The sequence below is a fragment of the Giraffa tippelskirchi genome, chromosome 11 (assembly GCF_054371585.1).
Source record: "Giraffa tippelskirchi isolate mGirTip1 chromosome 11, T2T-mGirTip1v1.2.pri, whole genome shotgun sequence".
NCBI classification, from domain to species: domain Eukaryota; kingdom Metazoa; phylum Chordata; class Mammalia; order Artiodactyla; family Giraffidae; genus Giraffa; species Giraffa tippelskirchi.
This window is the reverse complement of record NC_137285.1, coordinates 123,759,289-123,775,237: the sequence shown is the minus strand read 5'-3', so window position 1 is coordinate 123,775,237 and position 15,949 is coordinate 123,759,289. Positions and strand designations below refer to the sequence as shown.

Genomic DNA, 15,949 nt, shown 5'->3' with positions numbered 1-15,949 from the left:
AGGAAGCTGTTGAAGATGCAGTCCAGAGCTTACTAGAGAGCTTTGGAAGCATGAGGCCACTGGCAGCCCCTGAAGTCCTGGGAAGTGTTTATCCAATTTGTCTCCGTCTACTTGTCTGTGTGTCAGCCCTGGCCCCTGTCTTGTCTCACTGATCTCCCTGACTATCTTTCTTTTCTTGCAGGCCCACCCACTCTGTTCTTTCACAGGTCTCCCTCTGTCGGGCTCCCCCACCTCCCCCAGTGCTGGAACAAAGTAGTGGGAGCTCCAGACCAGGAGGTCAGCTTCTCAGAGGTCAGAGCAGGGTGTGCCTCAGATGCCGAGGCCTGGGGGGTGGGGCAGGGAGCCTGCTGGAGACTAGGGGGAGGGCAGGGGGTGGAGGCAGAGTAGGGCTGAGTCACTCAGCCCTGGTAGAGAGCAGCAGAGGGGCCTAGCTTGGCCTGCCTGAGCAGCCTCTGGGAGCTGTGTTTCGGGTAGACATGGCAGTACCTACACCTCCCACCAGTCTCAGGAGGGCCACACTTTCGTAGAGAAGATGGGTTGAGGTTGTCTGGTGCCAGATGCTCTTCCCTTCAGAAGAGGCTTGTCTAGTCATTTTGCAGATGAGAACTCTGAGCCAGAAGCTGGGGAAAGGAGACCCTGTGAGGGGCCCACACCAAACCTGCTATGTGCTTCCAGCTCCCCTCACTCCAGGCAGAGCTGCCCCAATAGCCCAGTCCCTAGTGGGGACTCACCAGGGACAGGCCTTATCTGGCCAAGTGCTGGCCCACCTGGGATTCCTTGAGTCCTTGACAGAGCAGAGCCTAAATCTTAGAGAACAACTTCAGCAGTTGACTTTGGGTCACACTGGGTTCCCAAATGGTTCTTCACTTTTCTCAACCACCATTTACAAATGGGCCTAATCTTCCCTCCTCCTGGGTAGTTGATAGGATGGAATTAGGAGAATTTGCAAGGCCCCAGCACAGCACCTGGCACAGAGCTGGCACGCTGTTAATGTTTGCTGAATGGATGAATGAATGAACAGTCTGAGGTACCCAAGGGACAGCTCCATTTCCTCCTGCTTCCATCCTTCTTCACTCGGATTACCTTGTGGAACCGCATGAGCTCTGTCCTTCCCCCATCCAGTCCAGGTCATTTCCAGTCCAGCACCTCTGCCAGGAGCCTCTTCCCTATCCTTACACGTGGGTGCCATCTGCTATTCATCCTGTAAGATCCTGCTTTGGGGTGCCCCTCCCTGTACCTGCATCCCCCTACTTCTCTCTGTCCCTGCCCTGAGCCCCCAGGTTTCATGCCTGTGTCCTGGCTGAGAATGGAAGAACTCTGAGTCCCCTCTGGCTCCACTCTCAGCATGGCTGTACTACACAGAGCATTTCCAAGGCAGCTCAGCATCAGCCTGGGCAGCCTCAGGCCCATCTCAGCTGAGTCCAGGCTCCCAGGCCCAGGGAACGAGGCCCTTGGGATTCTGGACAACGCTCTTAACCTAGCGAAAAAAAATATAGTTTCTTTATCTTGTATAAACTCTATTGTACTGACAGTAACAAGAACCCCAAAATGAGGCACAGCCAGCCTCAATTCCCAAGTAAAACTTTTCCCTGTTTCCTTCCAGCTCTCATTCAAGGATGTAGATAATTTATATACAATTGAGCCTGTGGCACAGATACAAGTTTGTGTCCTCTTTTGTTCATTTAACATTGCATCTGTGGAAATTTCTTGCATTGCTACAGAATTATTAATTCAGGAACATTTCCGGCAGCTGCTGCCAGCCGGGCCTCTTCTGGGTTCTGAGGGACCCCTGCCCCTGTCCAGAGGGAGACCACTGTCCTTCCTCAGCAGCGGGGCGATAATCCTCAAGGTGATGTATCATTTTTAACTCAACCAGGCCCTGTTGTTGGTGGTGTTCCAGGTTGTCCTCCAATATATTTTTCTAATTACAAATGCAATATTATTGTCATAAATATTGTAACAGAACTTTTTTTCTTATTTCATATTACCCGCCCCCCCCCGCCCAGTAAAAATTTCAGTTCCTGGAGGTCCAGAAACTGAGTTAAAAGATACGTTTTTATGATTTTTAAAATATTTGGCAAATTGCTTTTCAGAATAGTGGAACCAGCTTTTGCTGTCACTAACTGGGTAACAGTTTTACCATATCCTTGTGAGCAGTGGGTATTTTATATATTTTTGCTAATTTACTGAGTGTAAATTGATATTTCAGTACAGATTTAATTTACCTTTTTTTTTAATCAGCATTATTAAAGATCTTACAGAAGTCCCAGAATCTCCCTTAACTTGTTTCTGCCCCCTCTCCCCACTTACACTCCATTTTATAAGAGGATGAGGGTTGAAATAGAAATCAGCCTCATGTGCCATAGAGAGTTTGATAAGCGTCCAGGAGGTTTTCACAACGACCCTTCCTTCTTTCTCCACAAAGCACTGAGGGCCACCGGCCATGGCCCAGAGCTCTAGAAGTCGAGAAGCTCACATGGGCTTGGCGTCTTTGGTGGCTCACCTGTCCCTCTTTCCTTTCAGGCAACATTTCTTTACTAAACTACGCCAGGCACTGGGGATGCTGAGACCAACAGGGGGCCAAGATGAATCGATGCATCACAGTGTCGCTGATGAAGGGAGCCAGTGGGATGGAGGAGCAGGCCCCAAGACCAACCTGCAGAGTGTAGGGACAGGGTAGGCTGCCTGGGCAGGGCACAGCCAGGCTCAAGTGTGAGGGCAAAATAATGAAGAACCAGCGAGTGGCGGTCTTGGGAAAGCAGGCCTCAGCGGACCTCTCTCCTCCTGCACACCTCCACCTCTGCTTCCCTGATCCCTTGTGTCAGTGCCCTGGAGCTGCTCTTGAGATTTGGGACGGCCGTGAGGAGAAGGCCTTGCAATCTCCATTCTGGGGCCCCAGAAACCCAGAGGCAAGGGCAGGTGCTCTAGCAGCTGGGCTTCATGTTGGCCCTGTGGGGCCTCTGGGAGGGGCAGTGGAGGGCCCAGAAGCCAGCGAGCAGGTGGTGAGTGGCCCTGGGGAGGAGGACTGGGAACAGAAACTGACAGGGCAGAGGGGCTGCTAGCGCTGAGCCTCTCATGTGCCGCGTGCCCTGGGCCAGTCTCTGCATCCTTCAGCACCTGGACTGACATGGTGAGGGCAGTGCCAGGTGGTAGGTTGTGAGGGTGGAACCTGTGGACTTGGGCACCCCCTCCCTGTCCATCCAGCCTGTGGCGGGATCTGGGGTATTCTTGTTGTTTTCAGCTTTGTTTCTATTCCTTTATCCTGCCTTTTGGTGTTAGCAGGCAGGGCCTGAGCAGTCAAGGAAAACTGTGGGGGCCTAAGGCTGGAGGCAAGGCAGCTGCCACCAGGGGCTTGGTGTGTAAGGCTCCTTTAATCCTCACAGCTTTACTCTGAGGGGAGGATTATCCCTGTTTGACAGATGAAGATACTGGGACTCAGAACTGAAGTCCTTTGCCCAGGCCAAGGCCACACAGGCAGGAAGTGGCAGGGCAGAGGCCTGTCTGACCAGACAGCCTGGAATTGCTGTGAGTGTGAGCCTGGGAGGGAAATTCGATGGCTCCAGTCTTCTCAGAGGAGACTTCTAAGTGCAGAGCTCCAGGGCTGGGCTTCAGAAAAGCATGGCCTTGCCTTTCAGCCCAGTGAGGGCCAAGGATGGAGTCAGGAATTTGGTTCAGAGGAAGAATTGCTGAGCTTTGCCTCCTTGGTCAGCAAGTCCTTCTGAACACAGTGAGCACTTCATAATAACCACCAATTAACTAAGGCAGTCTCCCGTTGCCAGCATGTTTGTTTTTGCTGGGTCAGTCCTGCCTCTTGAGGAGGGGAGCGTAAAGTCCTGATGCTTTCGGATCAGGCACTCCCAGGCTCTGGTTCGCTTCACCACTGTTAGCTTTGTGGCTGTGGTCAATCATTGTACCTCTCTGAGCCTCACTTTCTCCATCTGTAAAATGGGGTTGATGATATCCATCAGAGTGCTGGGAGGGTAAGAGACAGTGTCTACACAGGATGTACCTTGGCACCCTTGACAACTGGCAGAGGTGGTTTGACCTAAATTTCAGCCCCTGTGGGGTCCATGGTTTGGTGCTGCTGTCTCCTTTGTGGGATGATGAACTGGTGATTTGGAGCACTTGATAGTGGTTGTTGAGGTCTATTATTTGGGGCTATGATTGATTTGATAGTGCTCCACCCTGGTCAGGAGTGCTACTTCTGTGTTAAATATGGTTCTTTTGGGAAAGGGTGATGTGCTTAATAGTTGTTCTTTAACAAAACTGCTAAAATGCAACATGGTGGGAAGTCAGCACAGCCTGAGGGAGGTTTCGGAGCCCAAATGGACCCCTTCCCCTTCTCTGGGCCTCAGTTTCCCTGGTGGTAACCTGGTGGTAACCTGAGGAATGGTGGAAGAGGTTATCTCTGGAGTCCCTAGGACTCTGGGATAATCTGTATGCCCCATATATTCCACAGGCAAGCATATTGGAGACCCGCTGTGTGAGGTCTCAGTGTCTGAGCCAGTCTGGGATCCATCTGCCCGTGTCTCAGTTTCCTTGTTACTGCCATGGCCATTGACCCTCAAGGTCACACCACAGCCCCATGGACATGACCTGACTTCTTTTCTTCTGTCTCGGGTCAGCCATCTCCCTGGGTCTTGGGAGATACTGCAGCCCCTCCCCGCTACACTTCCCTCCTCCACTGGACCATCTGCCAAAGAAGCATAGGGCAAGGTGTGGGAGAGAGGAGGAGGGGAGAGTGAGACACTGGGACGGCCCTGGATCTTGCTCTGTACTGATTTATTTAAGCCTCCAGGCCTTTGCACCCACCAGTCTCCCTGCTGGAAATGCCCTCTCTCCCCTTTCAGCAATTCAGCTCTGTTTAGGTTCAGTTGCCCTCTGATACCACAGTTCCCATGCCCCCTGCCAAGTTCATTCTCCAGTGGTGTTTTATGTCCCCTTCTCTCCCACTTGCCACTTGATGGGCCCTCTTTGGGGCAGGGCCCAGGTGTGGTTTACTTACCCGTCCCTGCTGCCCAGTTGCAGGCCTGGCATGCAGCAGAATACTCCAGAAGGTAGTGAATGGATGGATGGAAGGGCAGGGCCAGGTGAGGCAAGAGAGGCACCTGGGGCCCAGAATATAAAGAGATAAATTCACACGTGCGTGGTCCTGGCCTTGTGGAAGGGTGCATGGCTGCTCGTGGAAGCCTGCTTAAGTAATAACAGCTACTGTTTTGGGGGATACCTGCTACGTGCCAGGCATATTGCATACGTCGAAGTGAAAGTGAAAGTGTTAGTCGCTCAGTTGTGTCCGACTCTTCGCAATTCCATGGACTGTAGCCTGCTGGTCTCCTTTGTCCATGGAATTCTGCGGGAAAGAATACTGGAGTGGGTTGCCATTTGCTTCTCCAGGGTATCTTCCCAACCCAGGGGTTGAGCCCTGATCTCCTGCATTGCAAGTATATTCTCTACTGTTTGAGCTACCAGGGAGCTCATTTTTGTCTCATATATTATCTCATTTAATTTGATCACAACATCCCCATGAGGTAGGTATTTTTATTATCCCCATTTTGCATACGAGGAAACAAAGACTCAAACTAACTAAATCTCATGCATAAGGAGAGGAGTAGAAATTGGAACCTGGGATTGCCAGACTCAAAGCGTGCAGGAGTCACTCTGATGGCCTTCCTCGCTTGTCCGTTCCCTCTGACCATGGCTCTGCGGGCGTCCTGGGCAATCTCAGTTCTCTACGTCTAGAAGTCTGGTGAGAGTGGAGTGAGAGTGAGTGTAGCAGGTACAGAGTCTAGAAATTTCTCTGGTGTCACCTGCTTCCTCTGGGCCTCAGTTTTCTCAGCTGTAAAATGACTGCATGTGAGACTTCCTGCAGTAAACCAGGCCTTAAGAGCTTTGCAGCCAAGCATGGCTTGCTCCCTGGCTGAGCAGCTCCGGCACTGCCTCAGGTTCAGTTATGGTTTCCAGGAGGAGCTCCCAGGTGTCCAGCCAAAGTGACTGACTTCCCCGGGGCCCAGTGGCTGTGGATTCTGGTCACAGCCCTGCCCACCAGGTGCTCTCTGATGACTCACCTCTGCCCCCCCATCCCTCTGGAAGCCTCTTAGAATTACTTTGCCCATGTGGCCGCTGCAGCTGCAAACAGGAACGATGCTGGATGTAACTGACCTCTCTTGGCTCAGCCACGCAGCCTCCTGGGGGCTGTGGAAAGAGGCAGGCCCAGAGCCAGGCTGGTCACCTGGACTGCCTCGGTCTCCTTACTTGCAGTGCCACCACCGCAGCCTGGGTTCTCACCTTCCCAGCAGGCCCTGCAGCTGACCTTCCTTCCTAGGAACCTACCATGAGCTTGGGAAACCTTTGAAGTTTCCTTCTTTATCTTAAAGATAAAATATCACTCAGAATTTATACTCAGCTTGTTGCCTGTTCTGTCTTGTGCTCTGCGTGCCCCTCCCACTGCCTGCTGTCTCAGAGCGAGGCCCCGGGTCCTGAACAATAGCGATCCAGAGAGACAAGAGGCAGTGTGGGCCTCTCTCAGTGTGCACCCAGCCATGGGCGCAGCTGGCCCTGGGGGCACTGAGGCTGGCCTGAGGGAGGAGGACTTCCTGGGTGGACTCTAACCTACAAAGCATAATTCTGTTGGCACTTCCTCTTCATACACTCACGGCCTGGGATAACACGTTTGAGGACTTGCAAAGCCAAACCAGCTTCCAAACTTGGTTTAGAGAAGTCCTGGTTTCCTGAGAAGTGTCACACGTGAGTGCTCCTTGAGGGTTAAGAGTATTGGAAGATCCGGTTTTAAGTTTTGCCGCTTTCTTGCTCTATGATTTGGGCAGGTTACTTCCTCTCCTGAGCCTTGGCTTTCTGTTTTGCAGCACAGTGGAGAAGATGGGGGTGAAGGGTGAGTGTGTGTGTTGACTGTCCGGTGAAGCACCTGGACCACGTGTCACCACACAGCAGATACTTGCCTGGGTGTTCCTGAGGATGCAGATCCAGCCTCTGCTATCTTCTCCACCCCATCCCTCTCATCGCTCCATTTACTCACTCATTTATTCACTCACTTGTGTTCCATTCATCTCTCTCATTCTGATATAGTTCCTGAGTCTTTCCTTGACTTTCATGACTCTGACACTTAGGGGCCAGATATTTTGTAAAAGCCCCTCATTTAGGGTTTGTCCTCCTCATAATTAGATTTAGATCGTGTATCTTTGGCAGAAATATCACATAAGTGGTGTCTGTATTCTTTTCATTGCATCCTGTCAGGAAGCATCCGAGTCACAACTTGCCCTGTCACTAATGACGTTCCCTTTGATCACTTGATTAAGGTGGTATCTGCCAGGCAAAGTGAAGTTACTGATTTGATGGGAAGGTACTTTGTAACTATGTAAATACCCTATTCCTCATTAAACTTCAATTTATTTATTTATACCTGTATGTACTTTGGGTTCCTATTTTAATCAGTGGAATATAATGTTACTATCATTATTTACCTTAATATATGAGTTGGCCCATCTTTCGCCCGTGGTAGGGGACCAACTATCTTAGTTTGCCTGGGACTGAGAGGTTTACTGGGATAAGAACTTTCAGTGTGAAACTGGCAAACCCTGATGAGTTGGTCATGGAACCAGCAGGGAGCCCTTCACACCTGCTCCTGTGTCTGCTAGGCAAGGTCCCTATCATTCTGTGAGTCTGGCACAATAAGACGTTCCAGGCTCCTCCTATACTTCCTCTCACCCAGCCCCAGGATCACTCATATCTCCAAGAAGACCTGGAAGCAGGACCTTTTGAGTATTAGGCTGCAGCACACCCTGGACACTGGAGCAGATGGAGCTCAGTCAGCTGACCTACAAGCCACTCTGTCCTCTCTGCCAGGGCCACTTGCTGGATGCCTACTTTCCACACTGAGCTTCTTTGTGAAGCCTGATTCCCCGCATTTCACGCCACACAACTGACCACCTCCTCTGTGTCCCCTTGGACAGTCTGGGCACCTCCCCATTTCCACACTGGTCTCCTCTCTCAACTGGAAGCCTCTGAGGGACAGGCCTCAGATTCACCTCTGACTCTTCTGTGCTCTGCACAGAGCTGAAGCTGGTGAAATGACTGAATCTAGTCATACCTTCTTGTGGAGTAGAAAAACAGAGGGCGGGGAGGGAGGATGACACATAGTGAGTCTTTTCAGTCTGAAGTTGTTCTTCAATTTCAGTTTTCTGTTTTTTTAAAAAAAATAATTTATTTATTTGGCTGTGCTGGGTCTTAGTTGTGGCATGCAGACTCTTCAGTCTTCATTTTGGCACATGGGATCTAGTTCCCTGACCAGGGATCAAACCGAGGCCCCTCTGCATTGGGAGCACAGATTCTTAACCACTGGACCACCAGGAAAATCCCAAACTTTGGTTTTCTTGACTAAAATGAGGCTAATACCTCAAAGTGATAATGTGTAGAAGGCACTTAGGATGGTACCTGGCAGGTGATGAGCACACCTCTCAGGATCTCTGGGGAACCTTTTTATTTAATTTTTTTCATTATTGAAGAGGAGGTACTATATATTTTAGAAAATTAGAAATATAGACAGCAAAAATTAAATAAAACTATCATATGCTAATCATTTAGAGATTGCCACTCTTAACACCTTAGCTTCCCAGGCCTTTTCTGTGCATAGATTTCCCCCTCCCTGCCAAAATGAGATTATATCATGCATCCATTCTGTAATTTGCTTTTTCTTCAGGCAGCAATATCCACAATTTTGTTTCAGTAAATTTTCAGCACATCTAATTAATATTCAGATCATGTTCACATTTCTCCAGTTGTCCCAAATGTGTCCTTTTTGCTGTTGTGTTCAAGCCAGTATGCAATCCAGGACCGTATTTCTATCTGGTTATTTGTCCATAAATCTCAGTTCCTTCTTTATGACATCAACGTGTAGAAAAACTAGACCAGCAACCCTGCAGAATGTCTCATCGTCTGGCTTTGTCTTGTATTCTTGTGGTGACACTTAACTTGTTCCTCTGTCCGTTGTATTTTTGTTAAGTGAGGCATATCCAGCACTTGATGAGTTCACTGGTGCCTAGAATACTCAATGGGTAGTATCCTTCCTTTCTTTTCATCACTATTAGTGGGGCAAAGGCCTAACAAGATTAGAGGGAAGGCGATGTGACCCCTCCCTCATATGGTTGCATGTATTTACTTTTTAGTAGAAAGTAGTATGTCTAAACACCCAGTTCTGGGAAACCTTTTTAAGCTACACAATAGAACTTGTCCATTTGTGGAGGGGAACTTGATCCTGGGGTTTGGGCTTTCAGGTGGAAAAAAAGAAAAAATCACAGAACAAGGATATGGACTGACTTTCATCTTGCTGAATGTAAATCTGATGAAACCTGGTTCTGTTTTTATTTGCTTTCCAGACGTGTGATCTAGGTTAAGTCCCAGCTTTTTTTTTTTTTTTTTACTTTTTGGCCACAGCCTGTGGCATGTGGGATCTTAGTTCCCCACCAGGGATAGAACTCCAGCCCCTTGCATTGAAGGTGGAGTCTTAACCACTGGACCACCAGGGAAGTCCCAACCCCAGCTTTGCTGCTTATCAACTGGGTGACTGTGAGCAAGTTCCTTAACCTCTCTGAGCCTTAAGTTCCTCTTTGGATTTCCTATCTGGCAGAGTTATTGTGTGGGTTAAGTTTTTTAAAAAAAAAGTTTCCTCTGTTCTTTTCTCCCTAGCTGGAAAGCTCTTTGAGAACAAGGCTAATAAGTACTAAGAATTCAAAGATGTTTGTTGGGGAAATTCCTTGGTGGTCCAGTGGTTAGGACTCTGTGTTCCACTGAAGGGGGGGCATGGGTTTGATCTGTGGTGGGGGACCTAAGATCCCACATGCTGCATGGTGTGGTCAAAAACAAAGATTTTGTTGGATGGTGTAAAAAAAAGAAAGGAGGGCAAATGGTATGGCCAGGTGATAAGTACCATGGGAGAAAGACATCCATTTAGGCATTCGTTTGTTCATTCATGCTTTCATTTTATTTAACATATACTCATGCCAGGCTCTGTACTGAATCGATTGAGCCTCTGCCCATGAAATTCAGGGGCCTGGAGGGCACAGATAAAGAGGAGTGGAGCACAGTGTATAGGAGTCCAGCAGGTTGGCTGGGTAATTCAGGAAGACTTCCTGGAGGAGGAGACTGGGACAAATGGGGAGGTTTGGTAGGGTTGAGATGGGGAAGATAGTGTCTAGATGAAGAGGCTAACTTTGTCTGGCACATGTGGCTTCTGGGAGGGCTGGATGGTGCTCATGGCAAGAGGTGAGTCCATGATGGCTTCAGAGGTCACTGTTCCTCCCTCTCCTCCTCCCTGCCTTTGCCTGCCTGCCCCCCATCCCCTGATTAGCGCTTTGAGCCCTGTGTGACCCTGACAACCCATGTGTCTGTCTGCAGTGTCGGATGGAGTGCCGCGATGTGCCAGCAGAGACACTCTACGATGTCCTACATGACATTGAATACCGAAAGAAGTGGGACAGCAACGTCATTGAAACTTTCGACATTGCTCGCTTGACAGTCAACGCTGATGTGGGCTATTATTCTTGTGAGCAGACGCAAGCAAGCCAATCCCAGCCCCCTCCACCTCTACCCAGGCCTCCAGCCCAGCCTCCTCCTACCTGCTTCCCTCCTTGTGGTCACTCCCAGGGCCAGGCTGCTCAGAGACCTGAGTGTAGAGATGTAGGGCTGCCTTCCCTGAATCCTTGTCCGCTCCCAGACACTTGACCATATAGAAACGTGTACTCACAAACACACATGCACTCCCATGTTCATGCATGTACATTTCAGACAAACACCCTTGCACAGAGTCATGTATAAAACCCACAGCAACATGCCACCTACTCACACACCTACCCACACTTCATGTAGACACAATAATACCACTGTTTTCTCCTACACTCACATTCACATACACAGATCAGGCCAGCAAGGTAAGGGCTATGTGAGGTGGTAAGGAGCAGGGGAAGCTGGATGCAGGAGGGGAGAGGGGCTGTTCTGTCTCTTTCCTAGATCCAGAAATTGGGTCTGATGGGTGGGGTCCCTGTTTAAATCAGGGGGAGCCAGCAGTTAACCAAGCATCCCTGTGTCTCTGGGCTTTGCCACCTCCTTTCAGGCAGGCAGGCCAGTGGTCTGGCTGAACTGTCCCTTGCCCTCTACAGGGAGGTGTCCAAAGCCCCTGAAGAATCGTGATGTCATCACCCTCCGTTCCTGGCTGCCCATGGGCACTGATTACATCATTATGAACTACTCAGTCAAACATCCTGTGAGTCAACCTGCCTTCCCTGCTGGATGGGCAGGGGAAGGTACCAGGTAGGGCTAGGCCAGCAGGCCTAACCCAGGGAGAGGCCCCTGGCTGCTACCAAGACTTCTCTGTGACTTCAGTCCAGACATGAAGCCTCCTGTCCTTGTTTCCTACCTACACAGTGAGAATAATGGCTCCTGTCTCCCTGCTGGGACTTTTAAGCAGACGAGAGGGCAGTGTGGACCATCACTCTGGACAAGCGGGTGGGAGGGGCTGGCTGGGAAAAAGGGAACAGGAGTGAGAGGTAGGGTCCCCTGGCCCTCCCTGAGGCTGAGTGCCTTGATCTCCATGGCAGGCAGGACAGGCAAGTGCAGGTGGCCTGGGAAAGGATGAGAGTGTGTGTGTGTGTGTGTGTGTGTGTGTGTGTGTGTGTGTGTGTGTGTGTGTGTGTGTGTGTGTGTGTGTGTGTGTGTGTGTGTGTGTGTGTGTGTGTGTGTGTGTGTGTGTGTGTGTGTGTGTGTGTGTGTGTGTGTGTGTGTGTGTGTGCTTGATCTCCATGGCAGGCAGGACAGGCAAGTGCAGGTGGCCTGGGAAAGGATGAGAGTGTGTGTGTGTGTGAGTGTGTGTGTGTGTGTGTGTGTGTGTGCGCGCACACCCATGTGTGTGCTCATAAACCCTCACCCTCACCCCAGACTGGGGTCTTTCTGGAGGGGAACAGAGGAAGTTTAAAGGGGTAATGATGACCTAGTCCGACTCCTCACTTTCTTCTTACCCCAGTATCAGGCCTGGCCTGGAGTGGATACCAGGGCATGTGAACCAATTCTGTGTGTGTGTTTAGTACTCACAAAGATAACACCTTTTCCCACACCTTGAGTCTCACCTCCCTGTGCCTTCCATCCCCAGAAATACCCGCCTCGGAAAGACTTGGTCCGAGCTGTGTCCATCCAGACGGGCTACCTCATCCAGAGCACGGGGCCCAAGAACTGCGTCATCACCTACCTGGCCCAGGTGGACCCCAAAGGTGAGGGCTTGGCCCTGGAAGCCCATCATGGGATCCTTCCCTATACCATGGTGATGGGACTTGATCTAGTTGATCTACTGGGATCCAGAAGGGCCTCTGTTAAGAGGTGTTTTGTATTTTGGGGCATCTGTACCCAAAACATTCTTTGAGCCAAAGTTTGAGACTTTATAGTGTTTTGAAAAGCAAGGATCAAGGTGGTAGTCACTGCCCCAAGGCAAAGCTTACAGCTCTCTTCCTGGACTCCTACGCCCCCATGCTCTGACTTGCTCCCCTCTCACTGGCTGTTCCCCCTCTGTCTTGTTGGCTCCTATCCTGGAGGTCTAGGTTTCCCAGGCCCCAGTCCTTTTTCCCTTGGGAGGGCTCAGCCACTCCCCAGGCTTCTGTGGCTGGGTGACCACATGTCTCTCTGCTGACCAGGTCCCTGTGGCCATTGTCCTCCTTGATGTGTCCCTCAGGATGTCTCTTAGGACCCAAGGCTCACTGTGTCCAATGCTGAACTGTCTCCTTTCCTAACTTGTCCTTTCTCCTAAGTCTCTTCCCTCTAGTCACTCGTGCCAAAAACATGGTGGTTGTGGGGGGTCCCCTCTTGTCAGCTCCCAAATCATTATTATTGATTCTACCTCCTAAATAGCTCCTGAATCTGTCATTTCTTTCCACATTCAGCCACCCTGTCTGTCCATACAGCTAACCAGAGAGATTTTTCCAAAGGACTTATTTCCTTGGGACTCTCTTCTGCTTAAAATCCTTTTGTGATTTTTCCATTGCCCTCACAGTGAAGTCTAAGCCCCCCTCCCCAGGTTTCCCAGTCCCTTCTCACAGCTTATACCTTCCTACTTGTCTAAGCAACCCTTTCCCTCAGCCTAAAACACCTTTCTGCCCTTACTCATTCCTCCAGGGCTGCTTCACCTCCTCTATCCCTGATACCCAGAGGAGTTGCTGGCTCCCTGCCCTGTGGGCCCATCCCCCTCTAGCAGAGCACTTGGCACACTGTCGGGCTCCCCCAGACAGTGAGTTCCTCTCTGGGTCCCCAGGGCTGGTCCAGGGTGGGTGTCACTGAGTGACTGTGGAGTGAGTGAGGGGATGTATGAATGACTCGAGGAGGGGTAGGCTCTTGAGCATCTTTGCCTGGGTATCCTCCCAGCACCACTGAGGGTCCACTGGCCCAGGCCCAGAGCTCCCCAGCACCTCACTGAGTCAGTTTTTTGGGTGTCAGAGGCAGAGCAGACACTTGGGATGAGGCGGGTGGAGAATCGGGCTATGGATTCCAGGTCAGGCCAGGCTGGAAGAGATCATGCAGCAGCTAGGCTTCCTGCACCAGGAAGCTTAGAAGGACAGGCAGAGCAGGGGATGAGCATCAGGGCCATTCAAGGTAGTGGGACTGGGTATGAGAAAAGGGAGGTAAGTGTGAGTAGAGGGGAGGCAGCAGGCAGAAGCTTGATTGGCCAGGATTTTAACTCATGTGTGGCCTGTGATCACCTCGGACCCTATGGTTTTCTTTCATGCAGCCCTTGGACTCAGCAGAGGGCAGAGGCAGTTGGGTGCTAGAGGTAGAGGGTGTAACAGAGTTGAGCCTGAGGACCTTGGTCTGAGGTGGAAAGAGGGAGTGAAGGCGATGAAGTCTTACAGGACTTGCCTCACTCTGCCCCCTCCCTATGGAGAAGAGTGTGTTCTCCCTGGAAACCCCAGGTTGGAGTAAGGGAGCTGGTGTGTATGTTTGTGGGGGGCTGGATCCCTAAGGCTGTTGCTTCTTTTTTCTTCTCACTAACCTTTCCTGCCCTCATAGGCTCCTTACCCAAATGGGTAGTAAATAAATCTTCTCAGTTCCTGGCTCCCAAGGTGAGTGACCTTGGGACTTGGCGCATGTGGAGGTTGGGGGAGAGCGTTCTGAGATGCAGGGATGGAATCCGGGAATGGGAGTCAGGGGGCGGGGCTAGGGCTGAGGGGCGGGGTTACAAAACCCAAGCTGGAGTCAGGATCCTGGAAAGAGTTGACTGAGCCGCTGGAGGGCGTGGGAGCGGACGCGGTGAAGGCCTAGTCCTGCTCCCAGCTCACTCCTTAATCGGCGGGACAACCGGTCCGCAGGCCATGAAAAAGATGTACAAGGCGTGCGTCAAATACCCAGAGTGGAAGCAGAAGCATCAACCACACTTCAAACCGTGGCTACACCCGGAGCAGAGCTCGTTGCCGAGCCTGGCGCTGTCGGAGCTGTCGGTGCAACATGCGGACTCGCTGGAGAACATCGACGAGAGCGCGGTGGCAGAGAGCCGGGAGGATCGCACAGGCAGCGCGGGCGGCGAGGGCAGCGATGACGACACTTCGCTCACCTGAGCACTGCACCACGGCAGGGACCACGACACTACGGGGCGGAGCCCAGAGGCGGCGGATCCTCCCCCCGCTTTCTCCCCTCCCCTACCTCCTGCGCCTCCTGGGGACGCTGGGCTCGGGCCCAGGCTGGCGCTGCAGCCTGGCTGGACACAGCCCTAATAAACGATCCCATAGCCTCATCTAGCTCATCACTGTGCCTGCTTCCCACTTGCTAGAGGCACGGGCACCGCCCTCGGTCCCTTTGTTCTACAGTTAATTTTGTTAAATTTATTATTGATCACGGGCCTTTGCTCCTTTAGACATGCCCTCGTTTCCCCATGTGAAGTGGGGGTGGTTGTCAACCCTCCTGTCCGTGGTGTGTTCATTCTCCTTGTGTTCATTCATTAGTTTACTCTTCATTCATCCACCTGTCCTTGTTGTGTGTTCATCCTGCCATTCACTCAGGCTCTTAGGCTACCTTTCACTGCTCTAAGAGAAGAAGCAGGTCTGGTCAGGGTCAGGGAATGGGGTTCTATTGTAAGACCTGCAGCCTAAGACTCCGTGGTTCCAACCTATGGACTGGGGGTCTGACATGTGCCAGTTGTGACAGAAGGAGGGGGAGAGGTCCTTAGCTCTCAGACCACAGGTCTGTAGGCCCAGAGCTTAGGTTGGAGCAGCATTCTCTGGAGGAAGTTTGGGGGTTGAGGGAAATATCATCAGACTCCAGTGTAGTGAAGGGACCAGGCCCTGTGAATTGAGACCTTTCTACTTTAGGCCTGTGCTAACAGGGTGGGGCCTCCAACCCCTTGCCAAGATGCCAGTCCCCTGGTCCTGTGTTCCCCACAGCAGCTTTGAAGTCTAGAGGGATGCCTGGGCCTCTGCTGTTCTCTGTAGCCCACAGGTGCCCTCTGCTGCCTGAGGGTCACCTCTGCTCTCAGGTCCGGAGGAGGGCCCTGTGCTCCACCCCTCTCCAGTGTTTTTGTACCCCATATGAATTTGGGGCCAGAAGTTCTCCCCAAGTTCTGGCCCTGCACTCTCCCGGAAAACGACCTATGCCTTTGCTTTGTCAGGAAGACATTTGGAGTCCACTTTTTCCTGGAAGGGCAGGGTGAATGTCTAATAGGGGTAGGCAGGAGATTCTGTAACTCACTAAGACTTGGCCAGTTTACCCAGTACTGGCTTTGTAACTTTGGGCAAGCCCTGGAGCTTCTTTGGAGCCTCGTTTCCTAATCTATAACCTGGGATGATAGTTTTTACCTTCAGGCAGATTGAGATAGAAGAAATAAGTTGCCCAGCCCCGGGCTTGGCATGTAGTGGGTGCTCAAATTAATGACACCCAATCTCAGCCCTGGACACAGGACCTGGGAATGCCT

The 15,949-nt window shown here is 51.3% G+C and overlaps 1 protein-coding gene across 6 annotated transcripts in view; it reads left to right on the top strand.

Moving 5' to 3' along the window:
• The window catches only part of STARD10 (StAR related lipid transfer domain containing 10), a 46,208-nt gene extending 31,432 nt beyond the window's left edge, over window positions 1–14,776 (top strand). For all 6 annotated transcript variants that reach the window (XM_081539515.1, XM_081539519.1, XM_081539518.1 and 3 more), the window contains 5 exons: window positions 10,408–10,555; window positions 11,169–11,272; window positions 12,155–12,272; window positions 14,056–14,108; window positions 14,355–14,776. In XM_081539515.1, coding sequence (XP_081395641.1) covers window positions 10,408–10,555; window positions 11,169–11,272; window positions 12,155–12,272; window positions 14,056–14,108; window positions 14,355–14,600 — 669 coding nt within the window. In that variant the 3' untranslated portion in view covers window positions 14,601–14,776. The remainder of the gene's footprint in view (window positions 1–10,407; window positions 10,556–11,168; window positions 11,273–12,154; window positions 12,273–14,055; window positions 14,109–14,354) is intronic.
• Window positions 14,777–15,949: the final 1,173 nt, after the last annotated feature.